General features: G+C 37.9%; 1 protein-coding gene and 1 pseudogene across 2 annotated transcripts; both read left to right on the top strand.

The window, feature by feature from the left end:
• The first annotated feature begins 5,548 nt into the window (after positions 1 to 5,548).
• Positions 5,549 to 9,151, top strand: LOC133746115 (WAT1-related protein At5g40240-like; annotated as a pseudogene).
• A 5,882-nt stretch (positions 9,152 to 15,033) lies between these two features.
• LOC133746182 (ribosome biogenesis protein BOP1 homolog) lies at positions 15,034 to 21,336 on the top strand. Of its 2 annotated transcripts, XM_062174344.1 has the most exons (18): positions 15,034 to 15,175; positions 15,506 to 15,705; positions 16,975 to 17,070; positions 17,297 to 17,413; positions 17,511 to 17,665; positions 17,800 to 17,917; positions 18,113 to 18,214; positions 18,408 to 18,576; positions 18,687 to 18,795; positions 18,887 to 18,989; positions 19,138 to 19,288; positions 19,377 to 19,509; positions 19,603 to 19,709; positions 19,792 to 19,853; positions 19,952 to 20,012; positions 20,154 to 20,381; positions 20,502 to 20,589; positions 20,881 to 21,336. In XM_062174344.1, exons 2-18 carry the CDS (start codon positions 15,514 to 15,516, stop codon positions 21,143 to 21,145), a joined length of 2,256 nt encoding a protein of 751 aa, XP_062030328.1. In that variant the 5' UTR covers positions 15,034 to 15,175; positions 15,506 to 15,513; the 3' UTR covers positions 21,146 to 21,336. The 2 variants fall into 2 exon arrangements, with proteins under 2 accessions (XP_062030328.1, XP_062030327.1); XM_062174343.1 differs by having other exon boundaries at positions 19,952 to 20,381.
• The last annotated feature ends 1,658 nt before the right edge of the window (positions 21,337 to 22,994 follow it).

Here is a 22,994-nt window from a genome sequence, read left to right as displayed (position 1 = left end):
GAGAATATGATGTCCAACATCAGTCCCATTCCAATATCCATCGAAAGTCTTCGATGTAAACTCTGTAGCATAGTCAAATCCAATTGACTGAATAGGATGATTCGGGGAGTGAGCCCGTTGTCATATGATATGTGCTAGGAGTGTAGCATAAGCAGTATTACAAGTGGACAATGGCACAACACGTGACCAGCGTGTTTGCGTGTCAACCAACATCATGAAATATTTAAACGTCCGCAAGTTGGTTGAATCAGTCCATAGAAACCCCATGGATTCTATGTAAGAACAGAATGAGTATTTTCATATCCTTTGCACAAGACGGTCTCAGTCCTAATTTCCCTAAGGAACGGGCTTTGTAAAACGAACGAGAGGCCGTAGAATCAACCAATGAGGATTTTGGTTAGGCCTAAGCGTCTCAAATGCTATTTGAAGCAAAGTTGGTGATTGCAACATCACCTAGGGCGTCATCACCATGATGATGATGTACGCTATCCATGGTGTCATGGATAAGGACTAGGCCAGCCCTAGGCTAGTGGTGGACGGCAATTTCTCCGGAGGCAGTGGCGGCGGTCACACTTAGTCCAGGAATCAACTTTTGATTCATGCTTCGTTTTGCTCGAAAGAAAGGATGTCCATATGAAGTTTTTAGTAGAAGGATCATCATATCATGACCAGGATGACCTATCCTGTTGTGACAAAGCCAATATGTGTCTAAATCCAAGAGATCTTCTCTCATGACTTTTGTAACGTCCCGTATCTTAATTTACCCGTTTACTAGTCATTTGGACGGTAAACGACAACTACTTTCACTTTTACCGTCGTTTCGATACTTTTAGTGGCCCTAAATTGTTGACTTTTGTTCGGGTAAAAAATTTGAGAAAGTTTCCTTCATGAAAGTTGTAGAGAACGTTAAATCGAGCGCGTGCATATGTGGTACGTACAAATCGGAGTTCGTATGCGAAAGTTATAAGCGAAAGATTAAAGTTACTGTTCACGGTAACTTTCTATAAATAGCCGAGTTACTGTGGTAAGTTTCCATTTTTGGAAACCTACCCGGCTTTTCTCTCTCTTCTCCCCTTAACCTTTCTTCCTCTTCGGCCGATTTCTTCTTCCTCTAAATTCTTCCTTCTCCGGCCGACCCACAACGGAATCCGGGCACCGGCAGGCTCGCGTCCTCTTCCTTGTCATGCCTGGGGTGGTGTTTTGCGGTGGCTCGGCCAGAGGAGCTCGGAATTGAGCCGCGAAGTTTACTGTAGCCGAACGGAGGTTTCGTCGATTTCCGGCGATTCCGGTCGTTTCCGGCCACCAAACCACCGTCGAGGGTGAGGTTTTTGCCAAGGATCATTTTGCCCCTAGCCTTGAGCCACGATTTGCAGTGTAGAGGGAGAATCGATCAGAACCCGATCCTAGAGTTCTTGGATTTTCTGGGTTTTCTTCACCAGCCGATTTCGAGCACTTAAAGGTAAAATTGGACCATGTTGTAGTTATGAAAATTGTTGGGTCTGTTGAGTAGGTGGTGCTGCCAAAATTTGGTGGCCATCGGAGGTGGTGGTCACCGGCGCGTGGGGCCCACGCGCTGCCACTGTGGGTGGCACGTGGAGGCGTGTAGGGTTGGTTTTTAATTCCTGTTTTAGCCTAATTAAATCCTATAAATGTTGTAGAGCTTGTATGTGAAGTTTGGTGAATTTTGGAGGAGTTTGGAATTGTTTGTGATTTTCCGAAGTTCGGAGTTTTGTGATTGAATTGTGGGAAATCCTGCCGTCGGATTTCCCTCGTTTTCGTTGTGGAATATGTAAATCGAGGAATTGGTGTTATGGGTGTGATGTGGGTTGAATCCGAAAAGAATTGGAGAGATGATTTATGAGGATTCGATTTTAAGAATCGTATTTAATTAGAATAGTTATTCACGGATTATATTTATGTACAGGGCGTCGTACCGAGCTATTGCTCGACGAAGGAACTCGTACGCGTGATCGTCGGAATAGTACTGTGAGTGGACTTTTGTTTTAAATAATGATGCATGCATTTATTTTGAAATTATTGATTTATTTAATTATCGTTTTATTTATCGAGCATGATATTTTGTCTTGGATTATAATTTGACATTGATTTTTTCATGAGTTTCGGATGTGAACTTATTATGCTCGGATTTGGATTTATGATTTATTTTTGAGAATATGAATTGATTTTCAGAGATTGATTATTATTTGAAATTATGATTATGTGATTTTCAATGAATTATTTTCCGAGGTGATTTCCGGAATTATACTATTTAATTATATTTCTATTCGTCGATTTGAGATTTTTAAAGGATTTTTGAAATGGGATTTCGATGGAGTTATATTTCTTATTTATTTATCGACTTTCGGATTTGGCATTGGGAATGCCTTGATGATGATTTTGGAATTGGTTTTGTTTCGATTTATGGAGATTATGATTTATTATTATTTCTCGCATTTTTGCTATTGAATTGAGATACTCTTGGCGTGTGGGACATTTTTTGGCATAGTGGCATAGCCAACAGCATTGCTTCCGCGTACTGATTCTATTTCTGTTTTCGTTGTTACCTAGTGGGTTAGTATTGGTCTGATAATCTGTGGGATCAATATTGTATTGGGGTTGAGACAATTATATGTGAAATTGGAGTTGTGATTTGGGTAGCAGGTGGCTCCAGGAGAATAAGGATGGATGATTTAGGAGTGTAAATATTTTCCTACATGTTTTGGGTAGCCTACTTTTAGGAGAAGTTTAGCCAATTTTTTGGTAGAATTTCTTCTAAAGTGGGCCCCGTAGGGCCACTTCGGATTTCGAGGTGAAATTCGGGGTGGGTCCTGTCAACTTTATTGGATTTAATTGCTCGAATAGTGACATAGAGTCCACTAGAGGGACACATAAACTTCTCTAAGATGCGCTTTTGTTCGCAATCGTTAGAGGTATTGCAAAGGAACTCATTTTCGTTCTCTACATGCGTTTTCACATGGAATCCGTTGGCTATTCATAGGTGCGATTTGCCCTAGGAGCGTAGAGAGTTTCTGTGATAGTAATCAAGGTGCCATTTGGCAAGGGGAACTTGGGCTATTCCATGTCCTTGAATTAATACTGATACCCATGTCACAAAGTAATATGCTTTGAATCAAAATGGAGTCATAATGAAAAGAACTCGGAATTTTATTCATAAGCCAACGAAGTACATCATTGTCTCTTAACCATTAGGAGAATCTAATCCAAATGCTAGCTAATGCAAAACAAAGGTAGTCGTTTGACTTCTTTCGGTAACTCCAAAATAAATATGACCAGGTGAGTAAAGAGATGTCGGTGGAGCATAGCTCGCTTAAGTACCACTTATCTCAAAGCCTTCCTAGACATCATACTCATTTTAGATGAGCCTATATATGTGAAGAAAAACTAAACCAATGGCATTTACTACAAAGTATATGACAATTGTCTATTACCTCTCTTGGAAAAATAAAGACTTAAACAGAATTGGCGATCTATTGATCCCAGCCAAATTTATAGTCTTCAACCCTTCACTCTAGATCATCTTCTTGATTTTCTTGTTCCACATAGTGAGCTTCTCTTGCTTCACAATATGCTTTGTAGGTGGTGACAATTTCTTCACGAGCTCTACAAATGTGTGCCCAATGACCGGATACTCCACATCGAGAACATACATCTCTTTGCTCAGACTACATTGATTGAGGCGCTCTGAAAGCGTCATTTAGATGGCTCTTAGTGTTGGTGGCGCCACCAACATGGCCAGAGGCGTTGCCTCCCTCTCTCTTTCCACGTTGACCTCTTCGGTTCCGTGTTCGCCTATATTGGCGATTACCTTCCCAAGTAGAGCGATTATATGGACCAGAACGTCCAGAAGTATCCCTAAGGTTAGGGTTTCGCTCTTGACCCCTTCTCTTAGGGGCGCGACTATAATTGGATTCCGGAATATGCTCTATTTCCACGGATCTCGAATTATAGTTCTTCACAAGGATGTTGTCATGCTTTTCAGCGACATTCATAGCTCCAATGAGCTCATGAAACCTTGTGATCCGTCCTGCAGTAACATCGATTCGATAGTTCTTAGCAACCATGCATCAATGCAGAGACGAGGAAGGTAGAGAGAGTCTTCTCAATCAACATCGCATCTGTGATCTCTTTACCACAGAATTCCATTAAGGATTTAATGTGAAGTGCTTCCGAGTTGTAGTCAAGAACTGACTTGAAATCACAGAAGCGGAGGCTATGCCATCTCACTTCTAGGTCAGGAAGCAGGGAGTCACGGACGTTGCCAAATCTTTCTTCGAGTGAGACCCACAGCCTTCTAGGGTCTTCTTCATTCATACACTCGTACTTGAACGAATCATCTATATGTCGAGTCATTAGGATGATGACTTTCGCCTTATTTGCCTCTAAGGCTGCTCTATTTGCACTACTAGAAATCTGTTCATTTACATCGCATGTTTTAAATCGGTCAGACTTGCCCACGATGTAAAAAAGTTATTTAACATCGTTTTACAAAAATACCGATTTAAATGTATATCATTAACATCGGTTCTTAAAATGACCGGTGTTAAAAGTTTTGTTTGAAAATTTGCGGGAACCTATTTTTGCAAAAAGCGCTAAGTCTTTTAAGTGAAATGAAGAAGCGGGTACTAAAACTCAAAACTTTCACACTTACAAAAAAATTTGCGCCCGACCCCAAAACTGAAACAGAAAACCCTAGCGAGACTCCTTCATTCTGAACTCATGACCCCAAACTGGATCTCCTCCCAAACTCAACCTCCATTCTGGACCCTAAGCTCACTCGAACTCGCCGCGATTCTAGAGCTTCTCATTGCTTCCTTCATCTACGTCCTCGGCTTCTTCGGCATCGACTCTGTCCAGTCCGTCATCTTACGCGCTTCCCACTACGACGGTGACGACGTCCTCATCAACTCCCGCTGCTGCCCTCCCCCGGCCAAACCCAAATTCGATTTCTTGTGCTTGAGGGATTCGAGTTACTTTTGCTTCTGCCAAAACCCTTTTCAACTCTTCACAGTTCGCCCTCCAAAGCGTTTCGCCGAGCTCGTTGAAGGACAAGGTTTATAGGATCTTCTGCAAGGAAAAGCGTAAGCTCGCCGGTAGAAAGGGTAAGCTTCGTGATCCTTCGCTTTTCTTTTAAGCTCTATCGTGAACTGGATCTTTCGATTTCCGATTTCGAATTTGTTTGGAATCATTCGGTTGTAGAGAAACTGTATTAGAGGGATAGGTAGCTAAGTTTCTTATTTGTGGATCATACTTGGAGATTTTAGTAGCTAAAATGGTATGCATTCAGATTCTTTTTTCCGATGGATCTACATCTGGTGAATGAAGCTTGGGCTTTGAGTTGTCAGTTCTAATTTCTAAGAAAAGAATAAAATTTGCTAAAGCTTTGGTTTGGTACTGGAAAAAGGTTGGATTGTTTTTTCGTTTTTAAGTTTTTTCATGTATGTTGCTATTTTGATTGTTTACTTGTAAATTTCTTAAGTAGAACTAAAAATGAAAATGAACCTTTTGCTTGCTTTAAATAGAGAATTGATGGCAGCAAGTGTCACAAAGTTGATTCCTTTCTTTGTTTTTGTGCTCTTGGCAGATCAACAGACCGGCCTCTGATCACTTTATCTATTCTCTGTTGGTTCTTCTTGCTTGGTCTACTTGGGTCAGTTGATATTTTCGTTTGTGATGAAATCCCATGTTGGACATTCAATCAAATATTGTAGCTTTGGGGTTGGTAGTGGATTGTGTTTGGTGGGTTTGATTTGAAATGTGTTTTTACAGGTGTATAGCTCAGTTGATTGGGTATGCTGGGATTAATTACAGCTCTCCTACTCTTGGCACGACAATATATGTCAACCTTATTCCAGCTTTCACTTTTGTACTTGCAGTTATATTCAGGTTTTGCCCTCCTCTTATGTCTTTGGTGTAAAATGTTGTAGCTTGCTTTTCTATTCTATTAGGAAAATTGAGCATACATTGGAAGAAACCTTCATGGAGATTGAGAATCAGGGTTATTTTCTTGTTTTGGAATGTGATCATCGCAGTTGTTTTATCTTGTTAATGTGTTTTAGATTAGTTTTATGGAAGATTTGGTTTTAGTGTGTTGTATGCATGACATTTCGGACATTGTAGTATGCTCTTAAATTTTTGTTTAGAAGAACTAGTGTAAATACGAAATAGTTCAGTTATCTTGTTATATTGTAGTATGCTGATGAGCTTTCTCTCATTCCAGATAAGAGTTCTGCAATGCATTTTTGAGTCACTTTCATAGTGCCATCCAATTCTAAATAATTCAATTGGGTGATTTCAGAATGGAAAAAATTGATCAGAGAAGCTGCAGTACCCTAGCTAAAACCTTGGGAACAATAGTTTCAATATCAGGGGCTTTCATTGTGACTCTTTACAAGGGACCCCCACAACTGATGACAACCTCAGTTGATTTATTGTCTCACAATCAACTTTTCTTGCCGCAGTCGAATTGGGTCATTGGAGGAATGCTCCTTGGGTTTTATTGTGTGGTGCCTGCAGCATTTCTTATCGTACAGGTGAAATCTGTAAAAGTTGATACCCTCACGAAACTGTCGAAGTTGAAGAATTATGATTATTTACTATACGTTTTCTGTATTTCAGGCATCAGTATTAAAAAAATACCCAGTAGAGCTCATTATAGTCTTTTACTATTGCTTCTTTGTGGCTATTCAATCTATAGTGGTGTTGTGGTTTGTGGAAAGAGACTTAAGTGCTTTAGCCTTAAACCCTAAGTTAAGGTTGTTTGCGGTTTTATACTCAGTATGTAGATAAGCTAAATTGACGACAATATGATGCTGACTTTGAAACTTACTCAAACTCTCAGTGATACTATTGCAGGGAGTTTTTGGCTCAGCGTTACATGGTGTCTATGTTCAAGCCTTTAGGTATTGTAGTTGCAGTTGCCATTGGTGTTATCTTCTTGGGGGATACTTTCTACCTTGGAAGGTAGAGTTCATATCTTTTTTGTGTTTTGGCTTTACTACCATGACTAAATGTTTGTGGTTGAGAGGCATTAAATTTCTTTATTTTGAAAAATTAAAAAGGTTATTTCAGCATCATACTTTGCACTTTATGAATGCTGCAGTTTGATAGGAGCAATTGTAATTGTCATTGGATTTTACTCTGTGATATGGGGCAAAGCCAATGAGGAGAAGATGGATGATGATGCAGGGGCAAGGAGTTTGGCATCAAAGAAACAACGGATTCCATTACTGCAAAACATTATTGAAGAAATCTAGAAGTTTTAACAGCATATACGTCGTAAGGTCTCTCTTGCCAAACAAATAGGTACTCTCTCTTTGTTGTTTTTGTCTCTTTTGAAATGCCACCCTTTTCACCATTCTAAAAGATTGGTATAGGTTGTGGGAATTATTTTGTTCAGGCCATTGATGAGAATGAGAAATGGCGGTAATGCAGGGAACTTGGGCCTAACCATTTGTTATAGTCCAACTCAGGCCTACCTGTTTGATCATTAACTCATTAATATCTTATTTAAATTTAAATTAGATGTAATGTGCAAGACACACTAAAACTAGATGTATGGATGCACCTAAAACACTGAATTCATTCTCACTTAATGAAAAAAAAAAATTAAACAAAAAGAGAGATATATAAGATATGAATTGAATCAACTATTGAGGGGCTGAACATGGCCAATTGGGGACCCTTTTGGCTCCAACTGTGTATGTTGTGTATTCCCACACGGCTTCTATTCGCTTTCTGCTAGTCTTCTTCTCCCACCATCCTATTGACCAGAATTGCACAATGGCCTGTATGCCCTTCACATGTGCAGATTCTTCAAATAATGGATCTGTCTCTGAAGCTACTACTCAGGTATGTATACTTCACAATAGTAGATTTTACATGAAAATGTCATGAAATTGAAGCGTAATACTTTTGCGAGTAATGAAACTGCTTTGTATAAACAAAGATATTTTTCTGGGTAGTGTGAAGTAGCAATAATTGAAAATGTGTGCAGGTTTCCTTTTCAGAACTTATTACTCATAAAGTTAATTATAATGTGATCTGTATTATCTGCATTTATACTTTATAAAACATATAAAGCATCTCTGTGAACTCTAATATACATGCATCAACTGTAACTCAAAATTGAATGAATCTTCATTTTGGCTCTCAATGAGATGCTTCTAAACCTATTAGTTTGTGAATGTTCATAAATCTCAGTACTATCAGCAAGAAGCTGCCAAACTGCGTGCCCAGATAACCACTTTGTAGAACAGTAACAGGTAACCTCAGAGAGACTAGGTCAACCCTATATATATAACAAAATAATTTCACCTTGGCAGATATTGACATGCTGTTGATATCCAGGGGTTATATGGCTGAGGGTTTGAGCAATATGTCTATCAAGGAGCTCAAGGGCGTGGAGACCAAACTTGAGAAAGCAATTAGCAGAATTAGATCCAAGAAGGTATCTCTTCCATCTGAGTATTTGATATTCTTTGTGATATCTCTCTCTCTCTCTCTCTCTTTCTGATTTTTTTCTTTGATTTGTTGTAACTTTGTTTCGTCTTCTCTTTTCTCAGGATTGGAAGACATGTTCTCTTAAAGAAAAGCAGGTAAACTGCTTGTTTTTGCAATAAATAGAGAAGCCATAACTAATTGATAAGAAGCTGTAGGATTTATATTTTATGATGCTTTTGTTTAAAATTTAGTTTTGTCCACTCTGCAAGATTAAAATTGACTGCTTTGTACGTAAAATTCATCTTTGCTTTGTAAGTAACATTGAAATTCATCGTTTCAGTTACTCAAAGCTTAGTTGTGCATAAAAATAGAAGGGCAAAGGAGGCATGGTGAAAAAGAAAAGGAGAGAGCTGCTGACCAATTGCATCAAGGTGGGGAAGATGATGAAAGCCTGGGAGAACATCTCATTTCATCTTCTCATACGATAAAAATTCTGCAAAAAGTGAGAATTGTGATGTTTTTGTGCAAAGGAGCAATTTTATGAAAATTAATTTGTTTTCTGGATGTGTTAGTGTGCACAACCAAGTAGCTAAAACTTTAAACTTGCAGCTTCATGATCTCAGTAAAAAGTTTCTTGTCATTAATTTATGTGTGTTTACATTTGGTATAGTCTAGTTATATTAGTATTGGATATGACTTGTAGTTGTGCAGATCCATCATTTAGTTCAGGCGCTGCACTTTTTTTGTTTGATTTTCTTTGTTTTGTTTTTGGGTTAATTAAATATTAACTTGCATGTTTACCCAATGATTGTGACTTATATGTTGGTTTATACAGTTCTAGTGGGCGGTAAAGACTCGGAAATCATATAGGCAACAGCGACGCATTGAAGTGGCTGATTATATACAGACTTTGGTATAGAATTTTGACTACTAAAATTAATAATTTTCAGTAAGGCTAGTTTTTTGCTTTGAGGCAAAGTTTGTTGATAAAACTGATTGTAGCTTGTTATTCATATGTTTATAGGTTAGCCTTTGTAGGCTTGGAGTTTTATGTTGCATCATGAATTTGGAAAGAAAATTAATGGAATGTCCCATTTTTGGATGATGTGCTTGAGTTAAGATGTTGAGATATTGTTTGGCTCCAATTTTGTTGCAGCTGGTCAACAGTCTCTTTTCTTGCGCGGGCGTGCCAGCACCGTTCGGGTGCGGTCGTCGGGGGTGTCCCTTGACCTGACTTCTTTCAAGCAATTGTGGACGAGGAGAGCACCAACCTCGTCGTGGGATTCTTTGTGCCTCGTGGTGAGGACTTTGCTGAAGTTTCTTCTTGTTCACAAGTCGATACTCAATATTGCAGATTGAGCAGAGCGAAATCACCGGGAAGTATTGAGATCTTGCTAAAGCGTGACTTTAGCTTGGCTGGGTTGCTAGGGCGTTACCCTTGCTTGGCTGGTTCTGTAACCGTTGTGGTCGCGGCACTACCGTCGGCTCCCGAGGAGACTACGACCGAAGCACGTTGACAGAGGGTTGGGTGGCACTGAAAGTCGGCTTCTGAGAAGACTAGGACTAGGAGTGTGATCACCGCTAAGAGAAAGAGAATGAGAGGAGTTGCTCTTAGAGAGGTTGCTCTAGAGAGAACTTAGATCATCTTAGAGATGTTTTGATGTTGTGTTGTGAATGTGTTGCTAGGGCGTTACCCTTGCTTGGCTGGTTCTGTAACCGTTGTGGTCGCGGCACTACCGTCGGCTCCCGAGGAGACTAGGACCGAAGCACGTTGACAGAGGGTTTGGTGGCACTGAAAGTCGGCTTCTGAGAAGACTAGGACTAGGAGTGTGATCACCGCTAAGAGAAAGAGAAGGAGAGGAGTTGCTCTTAGAGAGGTTTGCTCTAGAGAGAACTTAGATCATCTTAGAGATGTTGTTGTATGTGAATGGGTGTCTATTGCTAGGTTGTTACCCTTGCTTGGCTGGTTCTGTAACCGTTGTGGTCGCGGCACTACCGTCGGCTCCCGAGGAGACTAGGACCGAAGCACGTTGACAGAGGGTTTGGTGGCACTGAAAGTCGGCTTCTGAGAAGACTAGGACTAGGAGTGTGATCACTGCTAAGAGAAAGAGAAGGAGAGGAGTTGCTCTTAGAGAGGTTTGCTCTAGAGAGAACTTAGATCATCTTGATGTTGTTGTTGTATGTGAATGGGTATCTTAGAATGAGAGGAGAATGTGTTTATATAGGGAAGAAAAAGAAGAGTGAAATGATGAGTGGAAGAAAAATAATGAAAGTAGATCTAAGTTCACTTGTAAAATATGGAAAAGATAGAGAAAAGATGAAATGAAAGCAAAGCATGAAGGTGCAGCAACATGGAAGTGGTGATGATCTATTAAAGAGATTGTAGAAGAAAAATATGTCCAAGGAAAAAGAGAAAAGCATCTAGCTTTCTTCATGTGGGTAGGAAACATGAACATGTGAATATTGAGCTGGTTTTAGGTCAGTTTCTTCCCCTTTATTCCTTCAACTATTTCTCCAACAAGACTTCATTATATGCCTACGACTTCTTCATATGAAATGTTCCACTATGAGTGTAGATCATCCTGACAAATTTTCAGATTTTTATTCCTTGTGGTTGGGCCGAAAATGCTGCTGGACCTCTTACAGGTCCAGTTTTCCAGTTTTGCTTCTGTAGAAAATTGGGCTGATTGTTTGAAGGCCTTCCACTCAAAACAAGCTCTTGTACTCTTCATAAGAAATGATCCTTGGGCTGTCTAGAATGGATCTGGAAAGTTTCAGCACATTTAGATTTCATTTAGTTAGTCTGCCACCCCTCCTTCCTTGTCTAGCTCGGTTTTTCCTAGCCGAAGTAGGAAAATATGCTAAAGTTGACTTGTCATACTTCCATAGTGGGCTTTATTTAGCCTCTAAATATATATTTCGAGCTTGTCGACAATATATAGCTTGAGCCACTGATATTGGCTCAATTTCTCCAAGACGTGCCTTGTCAGGCCAAAATGTTCATTTTGGGTCCAAACAGATATGTCAATTTTTTTCCAAGCAGCAGCTACAATTAAACTTTGCACATCATGCTCGTCAAAAGGAAGTGATGTATATAAATGTATAACAAAACAATAATGTCAAAGAAAACGATGTTAATTCAGAGATTAGAAATCAGTATCAAAATAAAAATCGATGTCTCATGATTATCAACATATCGAAATGTGACCCCAAAATCGATGTACACAAAATCAATGCACATCGATATCTAAACACCAAACCGTTATCTACTGTCAACGTAAAAATCAGCTGTTATAAAGTAAACCGATTTACCATGAAATATAGGACATCGGTTTTGAAAAATAGAAATGATGTCTACAAAACTACTAGACATCGTTTCAACCAACGAAAAGCGATGTTCCTAGTAACATAAAACATCATTCTTAATAGATTAACCGACGTTGCCTAAATGCACATACATCGTTCTCAGGAGAATAAGGCGGCAAGATGCACGTAAAGTTGGACACGAACAAACAAAATTTTTTGGAGACCGATGTCTACGAGAGTATTAGACATCATTTCTGAAATTGTAATCGATTTAAATGTTCACTTAGGTATTGTTCGAGATATACTTTATTAAGCATAAAATGTGAAAATATGAAGAATTAAATATAGTTAACATATAAGATTATGATGATTATAATGATTATACATCGATTTGTATTTTAGAATCGATGTTGGTTGTTATCTGGGACATCGGTTAAAAACGCTCTTATACTGATGTCTGCATCTTTTACATCAGCCACTAAGAGATCGGTCAGAATTTAGTTTTACATCGGTTCTGGACTGATGTAAATGAACAGAATTCTAGTAGTGTTGCTTCCAAAGCTTGAGCATGCTCAACAGTTAGCACGTCCTGGCTGGGCTCGAGAATCGTATCTAGGATTCCATCGGCCTTGAGATGCTAGCGGACATCACGAACCCACCTGTGATATCCAGAGCCAGTTGTTCCCGATGGAGCAAAGTCCAATTTGTTCACGTTACTCATCCTGAAAGAGAACAATAAATTAGGGTTAGTTTCGGAGCGTAAAAGGCTACCACGAAAACATATAAAATTTTTAAGCGTAATCGCTTCCAAGAAATTCAATTCCAAGAGGTATTGGATTAGATCGAAACAATGACGTAAGTGGTCGATCATAAATTCTCTACAAACTCTAAGTTTGGAGATCTCAACAAGCTCCAAGCTTGGAGTGAGCATGAACCCCCACAGTTCGGCTTAATTAGGTCTCCCCTATGATGAAGAAAGGGGGGTAGAAGAAGGGAGTTTGCAAGTCCCCGAGAAAAAGAAGAGAAAAGAAATAAAAATTTCAAAAACGGGAACTTTTAGTAAAATATACCTTGAAATAGGTCGGAAAAAGTCGCCAGCGATCACTGTTGCCGGTGATGACGTGGCACCGGTGCTGACGTGGCGTTGCTGACGGTAGCTGATGTGGCAGGCTGAGCTGAGGTGGCGCTGGAGTGGGCCAGAGACGTGTCAGTGGGCTTGTGACGTAAGTGGGCCAGGCTGTTGTCCCTTTTTTTTTTTTTTCTTTCTCTTCAGTGGGCCGCGGGCCGAGCTATCTTCTTTCTGGGATGGGCTGCGTCGCTTCCTTCCCTTTTTTTTTTTTTTTTTTTTTCCTCTGGGCTCGTCTGGGACGGAGGGAGAATTAAGGTGGAGGTCCACTGATTCAGCAATTCTGGTGGCCGGTTCGGGAACTTCAAGGCCGGTTTCGGGGATAATTTTTCCGGTTCCCGGATTTTGGGATAGAGGTGCCGCCTCTGACAAAATATGATGGTCAAAGGTGGACCGAAATGGTTAGAACCGGACAGGGGATGTTCTTCTTCTTCTGATGGCCGGTTCGCCGTCTTTCCGGCCGGTTCTGGACTCTTGGGATTTGAGGCTTCAATATATGCAGCGGTGGTTGCTAGATATTGAAGGCTACGAAATTAGGGTTTCAGGGTTAGAGCTTCGTGCTGATAATGTGTTTAAGGAAAACTGAATTTGGAGAGAATTGAGTTGTGCTTTCATTGATAATAAGGGCCTCTTTGTATAGAGGATTACAAGGCATAGATACTGAGTTGTACAAGAAAAGATAATTGTACAATCAATAGGATATCTATGAATATTTCCGAGAATATCTATAATTCTAAACCCTATTACAACTAGGTCAAGTAACCTATAGTTTGGGCCATACACATATTCTGGATTTACTTGAACAATTTCATAATTGTTGTAAAAAAATAAGTATTTTGTAACTTTATCTCAATTTAACGGAATAATTAAAAAAAATACTAAAGAGGCTATCGGAGGGATAGTACATGTATCACCAGACTCCATAAAAATTTATAGATACCAAAAAATGCATTTCATGATAGTTCAGGTATAATATTTGGACTGCACCCATAATATAATCTATTATTATTGAATTGAAAAGTCTAGAAAAAACTAAGATAATTTTTTTTATAATACTTTTTTTAATAGTCATTTTGTGTGGGAGGATATATATATATATATAAGGTAATAATTCATAATAGAGTAAGGTCAAGTGAACAGTCTTAGAACGCAGTGATCCAATCTACAGTGGAGCTGTTATTCGCTGGCAAGTTTACGTGTGGCGTGGGGCTAAATAGAGCGCGATAGTGGATTTTGCATGGGCATGTGTTGGTCGATTGGTGCCTTGTTCGTTTTGTTTCTGTCAGGGAGATCGATGTTTCGAGTGGTGACGCCTGATTCTCTCGTTAGGCTTGGATATGAGATTTCGATTTGGTGCCGATTTGGTGATTGCTCTGCTAATCGGTGTTTGGTTGCAGAAAATAATTTGGGAAGGTAGTATGTGTCTGATCAACGGTCTTCCGCTTGTCGATATCGACGACAATGTGTTGGACAAGGCGGTCGTTGGAGAAGGAGGCAGTGACTCTTTGATAGGAGACGCAGGGTAGTCTTTCTGCTAGCCTTGCTCTTATTTGGGCTTGGGACTACGGGTTGGGCTAGTTGGGTCTGTGTTTTAGGCTCTCAAGGAGGGTGGTAAACCCTCACTTATCACTTAGTGAATTGGGATGGCTTGGGCTAAGAATTGGACATTCTTGGACATTCTTGGACATTTGAGTCGATATATGGTCTTTAATTGCCTATCTATTTGGACCATGACTTTTGTAGGAATTGGTAACTATCCTGAATGATTGCGCATTTTGAAGCGATTTATGAATAAGGAGTTGCTCTTATTTTTTTGCTAGGAATTGAATTTCTGTTGTTACTATAATTGCGTGCAAGTTAATGAAAGACTAGTCAAAATTTTTTTTTTTTTTTTTGAAAAGGTCAATTATTTTTTTCTTAGAAGACACAGAGTTGTTATTTCAAAATAGATTTGTAATGAGTGTCATTTACTTAATAGAGTTTTGAGATTCTTATTTGTTGTCATATGATTCCTATCACATCTATTGACTCTAATGATATCAATATCCATTTAAAAAAAAAAAAAAGTGAACAAATTTAAAAGTTTTAATAAAAACACTAAAATTAAAAAAAGTGAGAAAAGACGTTCTACTGGTCATTTGTTTAAACAGGCCGAAAACCCTAAACCTCACATCCCCGCTTCTCATTCCCCCCCTCCCCACGTCGCCGGCCCTGAGCTTCACTTTTTGGCGCCGACTCCTCACCTTTTCGGACAGCCCCTGCCTCTCTTGTTCTTCTTCTTAGGTAACAGATTCTTAGATTAACTTTTTCAATTTCTCGATACCTTTTCTCTTTCACCTTGATTCTGCCAATTTGTTACTGTAAGGTTTTGTTTTGAGCCAAGCTTTGCAGCTAGATATTACTTTTAGAACCGAAAAATCGCAGCTTTGGGCTTATTGTGTTCTTCTGAGTTGTACTGTTTGATTATTTGGTCAAGTTATTCACTATATTTGTTGCTCAATGTGATTCACTAGATTACTATGAGAACCGAAAAATCGCATCTTTGAAGGTTATTGTGTTCTTTTGGGTTCTACTGTATTGGATTAAGTTGATTTTGTTAATTTATTGCTGAAGGAGAAAGAATGAAGGTTAAGAAGAAGAGCTCTGTTGCGGCAGACTCGGTGAAAGAACAACAGAAGAAGCAAAAGGGGAAGGGGAAGATGAAGATGAAGATTCCTGAAGCGAAACAAGAAAAACAGCAACCGGAGGAAGTAGACTCTGATTCTGTTTACGATTCCGGAGCTGAAGATGAGAGGAGTCTGTCAAATCATGAGGTATTTTTTTGAAATCGATATAGAACACTCCTCGGTACTGTATATGGCTGTTGAAACTAGGAGAAGTATGAATCAAGGTTAGCGGTGCTTCAAAGCTTTAAGAGCTTGATGTAAATTGATAGAACTAAGATTGGAATTCCGTCACAAGTTTAGGTTTCCAGTTTTTAAGGTGATGGTAATATACATATAATCTTGCAATTTATACAACTTCAATATTATTCTCTGTTACCATTTTAATTTAGGTGGATAAGGTGGGTCTGATTTGGAGCTTTTTCAGTGTTCTGTTTGTTTGGGAATTGATATTGACTCTTACTTATGCGATTGACTTCAGAACTCTTATAGCTTAATTTATAAATGTGTATCACTTTCCTGGTAAAGTCGAAAACAGCATAGGACCAGATGTTCCTCTGTTTTCTGGGTTCAGTTTTCATTTATATACTTGGATTTTTTTACCAAGCAGAGAATGAATTGTAGGTATGTACAGTGCTTATTGCTGCTAAGTTTTTGTTTATTTTGAGGACTGGTGATGACATCTTGGTTGAATTGATTAGGTTCCTTAGTTGTCTTAAAAAAAAAAAAAATTGTAACTTCAATAACGAGATTAAAGAGGAAACTTCACCCTTCAATAAAATTAGGGGTAATTGATCAATACTTTTAAACAAGTTCTAATATATAGTCATAGATTTTAAAAGGGGTTTAGTTTATTGAAAAAAGTAGTAATTTATCAAAATTTATTGGATCAAGTTGACTCTAGGTAAATTTTAATTTTAATTAATATATATTTGATAATAGATTGTGGGTAAAGCTATGGTATGTTAACATTTCTCATACATCAACTATTTTTACCCCTTTAAGGACTCATGTTACCACTTTGAGGACTAATATTACTATTTTGAGGACACATATGGTAAACTAAGAAAATTTGCCACTTTAAGGACTCATGTTACCACTTTGAGGACTAATATTACAATTTTGACGACTCATGTGGTAACTAAGAAAATTTACCACTTTAAGGACTCATGTTACTACTTTAAGGACTAATATTACTATTTTGAGGACTCATTTTACCACTTTTAAGGCAATTGTATGCATGTCATACGTTAACATATTGTAGAATTTTCCATAGATTGTATTCAATCCTAATGTCCAATTTAATATTTTTGACAAAACCTAAGAACACAAGGAACTGCTAAATTTTTTTTTGTTCTTTCTTAAGTAATCGGTGTTTTATTTCAAACAAAATAAATGAGTGACGTTTTAAAATTATAGGATATGTCTGGTGGTGAAGGATCTGACTTAGAGGATTATCCATCAATCAGAGACACAGACTCGGAAGATGAAGAGAGTGGTTTTTCTGAAGATGAGGTATGCAGATATATGGAAAGAAAATAAGCTTAAAGAAGTAAAGATGTGAATTATTTTTCTATGCATTAAGTTCTCTATCGATTTCCAATCTTATTATGAACCTCCACATAGTTTAAAGTTCAGGCGTTATGAAGTTTTCATGATTTGAATAAAAATATGGCAGTCTGCATCAAGAAAGCTATCTGTTTTGACTGTCTGTTAATATTGTAAGTATTAACCATGGCAGGGTGAGCTCAACACCAGCAGAAATGATGGTTTGGCAATTGATCATGGTAATGAGGAGGAAAGTGATAGTTCTGGACTTCATGAAGTAGTCGAGGAAAGTGATTCATCTGAAGATGAGGTCTGTTGTTTTATCTTTTTTTCTTAAGAATTTTATGATAGTATGGTTATCTTAATGCATTTGAGTACATTTCCCCTCATTTTTCTGTTTTTAACAGGTTGCTCCTCGAAATACAATCGGTGCTGTTCCCTTGGAGTGGTATCGGGATGAGAAACATATTGGTTATGATCTTACAGGGAAGAAGATTAAAAAGAAGGAAAGAGAAGATAAATTACAATCCTTTCTCGCTAGCGCTGATGATTCCAAAAATTGGTGGGTTTCAATTTCTAAGATAGAAGTTTAAGTGAAGACTTTTGGTGAAATTCTGTAACATGCTACATTTTCCATGGCCAAAAATATCTATTATTACAGTATTCACCAAACATGCTACTTTTGTTACTTTTCAGGCGCAAATTTTTGGATGAATACAATGATGAGGAAGTAGAAGTGACAAAAGAAGATATGAAAACTATAAATAGATTGCTTGAAGGAAAGGCGCCACACGGTGACTTTGATCCATATGCGGTTCGTAGATCGCACCCATCAAATTCTAAATAGCATTCTCTTCTTAAAAATAAATAAAATAAAATAATAAATAAATAAATAAGCGACTTTCTTATAGCTAATTATTTATAGTAAAACTTTCCATATATAATCTCTTTTTACATATGAAATTTTCATTTGTAAGTTGAATTGAAACTTCCAATATGTCACTTGCAGCCTTATGTTGATTGGTTTAAATGGGATGACTCAAAGCATCCACTGTCAAATGCCCCTGAACCCAAGAGACGATTCATTCCTTCAAAATCTGAAAGTAAACTGGTAAGGCATATGTTCAGTTATTGATCCTGTTGGGTGGTTTGTTCCTCTTTAATATGTCAGCTTCTGTGATAAACAAGTGCACTTGTTTGAGCGATTGGCCCAGATCATTTATTATTTTTGTATTTATGTATATTGTTTGCAATGTGACATGGTTTCTTGTTTCATGCTCTGGACTTCTTCCTGTGGTCTACAGGTGAAGAGGTTAGTATTAGCAATTCGGAAGGGTTTAATTAAGCCTAGAAAGGATGAAGAAGAAGAAGAAGAAGAAAGTGTTTATCCCTTGTGGGGAGACGACTCTAATTCAACGGAAAAGGATGGTAGCCATTTATCTTACATTCCAGCGCCAAAGCCAAAATTGCCAGGTATGTAATTTTTATCCATATCTTTACTAGTGTAGAAATTCAATTAGATCAATTCCTCTTTGTTGGTGCTAGTATCCTGTGAGAGAGCTTAAAGTAACTCTTTCTTTTAGGGTATGAGGAGTCTTTCAATCCTCCTCCAGAATTCATCCCAACACAAGAAGAGATTGATGCTTATCAGTTAATGTATGAGGAAGACCGCCCTAAGTTTATACCGAAAAGGTAACACTAAAGTTACTTGAAATTGGGACTGATGTTAATTTGTTACTCTTAGTTCAGCATCTAACATCTGGGCTGCTGTCATATTGGTCAGGTTTACATCTATGAGAAGCATCCCTGCATATGAGAATGCTATTAAGGAGTGCTTCGAAAGATGTTTGGATCTATACTTGTGCCCCAGAGTTCGGAAGAAACGTGTAAGTGAGAAATTCAGATAGCAGAAGAAATTTAGCAGTGCTAATTAGTTTATGCTTTGATGGTCTTGCAAGATCATTTCAATCTTTGAATCTAATCAAATGAAGGCAAGAATGATTCATTATTCATAACACTATCTTTTCATGTCAGATCAATATTGATCCTGAATCTCTGAAGCCCAAGCTACCAAGCCGAAAGGATCTCAAGCCTTATCCTGTGAAATGTTATCTAGAGTATAGAGGTCACAAAGACACAGTTACATCAGTTTCCACAGAAGTTTCAGGGCAGTGGATTGCATCAGGTGTGCATGTTGTTCTTAATTCTTTTTTTGCATTCAGTCAGGTATTATAATTTCATATCAGTATCATTAATTGTTATGGTTTTTACAGGTTCATTGGATGGAACTGTGCGTATTTGGGAGGTTGAAACTGGTAGATGTCTCAAACTCTGGGAGATTGGAGAAGCTGTCACATATGTAGCTTGGAATCCCAATCCTGAGTATTCCGTATTGGCTGTCTCTGTGTAAGGCTGCATTTATTTTTTGATTAATTCATCCTTTTATATTTGTTTGACTGGGATCCTGTTACTTGACCGTAACTATTACCAATTTTTTAGGGGACAAGATGTACTTATTCTCAACACTGGTTTTGGGAATGAAGAAGTACAGAAAAAAACTAAAGAACTTCTTTCAGCTGAAACACCTACCACACCAGATGACACGGGTGAGTGTGAGTTTGCTGTTGCTCTGAATATATTCAAAAAATGGTTTCTAACCCTTACAATACACATACATTGGCAAAACAGCTACCTTCGTGAGCTGGATTCAAGATGAAACACATGAGGGCACCAGGTTAAGACATTTTAAGGTACATTTTTAATACATGGGTTGTAAACTGAAGTCAAGATTGGAAGGAAGGTCTGTCAACAAAGAATTTTAATTGCTCGCTTTGTTGGGATCTTGCAGACTGTGTCTTCAGTGGAATGGCATCGTAGAGGAGACTACTTTTCAACGGTGGTGCCAGCAGATATCCTTTTTAGTGTCAAAATATCTTATACGCTCTCTCTCACACTCTCACTCACTCTCACTGTCACATATCACTCACTCACTCACTTTTTTTGCACGATCCAATTAGTCATCTCCTTGCATTTTCTTGACTTAGCTTTACGCCAATCAAAATCAATTTTTATGCATAGGCTCTCTCAGAAGTCTACCCAGACATTTTCAATCAAGTTGGGTGGGCTTGCAGTTACTTCAGTTTTCCATCCTGTTCGCTCCCACATCTTCATTTCTACGAAGAAAACTATTCGCCAATATGATTTGGTGAAGGGAAAGCAAATCAGAAAGCTTGATACAGGACTAAAAGAAATCTCCTCCATTGCAGTTCATCCTTCTGGTAAATTTTGATTTTAGATTCACTACATTTCTCTGTATTTATTCAACTATATGCAACTATTCGCTTGTCTGTGCGTCATTTATACTCTGATTTATCATCTGAGGTGGACTGTTAATGCAGGTGATCATGTAATTGTGGGGAGCAGAGAAGGAAAATTTTGTTGGTTTGATATGGACCTTTCAACCAAAAAACCTTACCTTATTCGCCAGTAAGTTCCACATTTAAATAATGGTGCCAAACATATATATGAGTTGTACGTTTTTTTTCCTTGGTATATACTTTCATGCAAGGTTCTGTTATTCTTCACTCTAACTCTGCAGAATTTACAGGTTTTTGGAAGATGTTATCCATTACATTGTCGATTTATTACTATTTTTTTGGTCAGATCAGATGATCAATTTTAGAAACACTGAAATATGCATATACATGAATTTCCCTTTGCGATAACTTGGTTCTTTTGTACATTCATATTTCACCGCTGATTTTCACAATTTATCAGGTGGCATAAGAAGGACATCAACAATGTGTCTATCCATCGTTTATATCCGTTGTTTGCAACATGCTCTGATGATTGCACCGTACAAGTTTCTCATGGCATGGTTTATTCAGATCTTAACCAGAACCCTCTTATAGTTCCACTGGAAATACTCCGAGGTCATGCAAGCTCAGATGGGAGAGGTGTAATGGATTGCAAATTCCACCCAAGGCAGCCCTGGTTGTTCACGGCCGGTGCTGACTCGGTGATCAGACTTTACTGCGATTGAGAAGAAAAGAGATGAAACTGCATTCGTACACAGTACTAATTGATCTAGCATCATCAGTTGGGTCACAATTTTCTGTGCTCTGAAATCTAAATACATTGTTCATCTTTTAGATGTCTGTAGTATCAATAATTGTTCAATCCCAATTTTGACACCATACAACTGGTCCTTATTAAATTTGTTTTCCTTTTCTATTTGCGTTTCGGCGGGCATTATAGACGGGATAATCTGAGATTAACATCATCGAGTCATAGCACCAAAACTAATGGTGGTTTGGGTTGGGTTTCAGCCCTTCTTTAGGGATGTGGTACGGGCTTTTATGTATTAGGTTCTCGATTATGGCAAGCATACAAATATTTTAGATGAGGTCTCTACCATTTTTTCTCTTCTCTGCAAATGGATTTTTCATTAGTAGAAGCAGAATTCAACAATGAGAGTCGAGACTACAGTACTAACAATAATCCAAAGAAATGAAGAAGGAAAAAAACAATCAGGAAGAACACAATGGATTTGTTGGATGTTGTTCGGCCAGGTTGGGCCTGACCATTTGGATCAAATAATTCACGCCTCTTCATCTGTGTATGATGTACCTGATTTAGGTAACCAAAATTGAGGGTTTGTTCTTACTGCCAGAATGAATCAAATCAATTTTTGCATTAGTGCCAATAGTATGAGTTGTGTTCACTTGGTTCATCGTTAGCAATTTTAAATATAAAAAAAATGATTTAATGTCTTCACCGATGATGTATTCATCGCAAGAGGTTTAGTTAAAAAATTAATAAAACTCTTATATTGTCCACTTATTCGTCGGTCTAGGGGATAAATAAAAAGTAGAACATGCTTGCAAATGGCTTTTCGTCGTTGGCAATTTTAAATTTAAAAAAAAAAAGATAGAACATCTCTTCTGACAACGTACGACTATTAGCAAAAAATTTAAATAAAAAGATTGATAGGACACATTTACTGAGTTATCGGTGGACGGTTTATATAAGAAAATTGGTAACATCTTTACCAATGACTCATTATTCAGTAGTAGATTTATATTTAAAAATTTAGTAAAGCATAGTTTTATGATTTTTGTTGGTAGAAATTTTAAATAAGAAATAGTAGAACATCTCTGTCGATGACTTTATATTCGACACAAAATTTTCCTGCTGAGCCTTGAAATGTTTGGCTAACGTCCAATCTATAGTCCAAATATCCAATGTACTTATTGTTTTTTTTTTATAGTTCTTCTACAATAAATTCAAGATGTCGAACTTATTCTTATCGGGTCCTAAAGGTCAAGTAGAATAGTAGATTACCAGATATGAGTAAGATCAGAGATGTTAATAATGATCGAATTTGTGCAAAGTGATTCACGTGGCTTGGCGGCACCAATTATTGGAGTAGTTTTTGCCAAGAAATCATCTACCTAGTTCATAATTTGCTCTTGTGGTAATAATTGTGGTGGTTGAAGTGATCGACTTTCTGCGTTGATCGATTGAGAACATTCTCTATGATTTCGAGGATATTTGGTCTTCTCTTCATCTGATTTTTGTACTTGCTTTGTAGCTAAACAGCTAGCCTTTTGGTATTCCCCAAAGTATATCTGTTATAACACCTTGCTAAATCATTCGCTATTTAATTTTTTCGGTTATATATAAAAACAGGCATGTTAATATTCATGTTTCACTTAAAGTAAAGCACTAGATGTGAATTCAAACAAGTTCGAATTGCAAACATAAATTTGAATTGAATTATTTTTAAAGTTTGTTCAACTCAATCTTAAATTTAAATATGTTCACGGTCGAGAATTCTAACTAACATTTAGTTGATTTCGCGGCCTGTTTTTATATGATAAATTTCTTCA

Source organism: Rosa rugosa, chromosome 4, assembly GCF_958449725.1.
Source record: "Rosa rugosa chromosome 4, drRosRugo1.1, whole genome shotgun sequence".
NCBI classification, from domain to species: domain Eukaryota; kingdom Viridiplantae; phylum Streptophyta; class Magnoliopsida; order Rosales; family Rosaceae; genus Rosa; species Rosa rugosa.
The sequence above is the reverse complement of the archived record's forward strand: the minus strand, read 5'-3'. Positions and strand labels throughout refer to the sequence as shown.

Excerpts from the sequence above, each read along its gene's own strand:
- LOC133746182 (XM_062174343.1), top strand. The coding sequence starts at position 15,514 with ATGAAGGTTAAGAAGAAGAGCTCTGTTGCGGCAGACTCGGTGAAAGAA. Across the intron at positions 15,706-16,974 it reads GGAGTCTGTCAAATCATGAG|GATATGTCTGGTGGTGAAGG; the intron begins GTATTTTTTTGA and ends TTAAAATTATAG. Across the intron at positions 20,590-20,880 it reads AAACCTTACCTTATTCGCCA|GTGGCATAAGAAGGACATCA; the intron begins GTAAGTTCCACA and ends ACAATTTATCAG.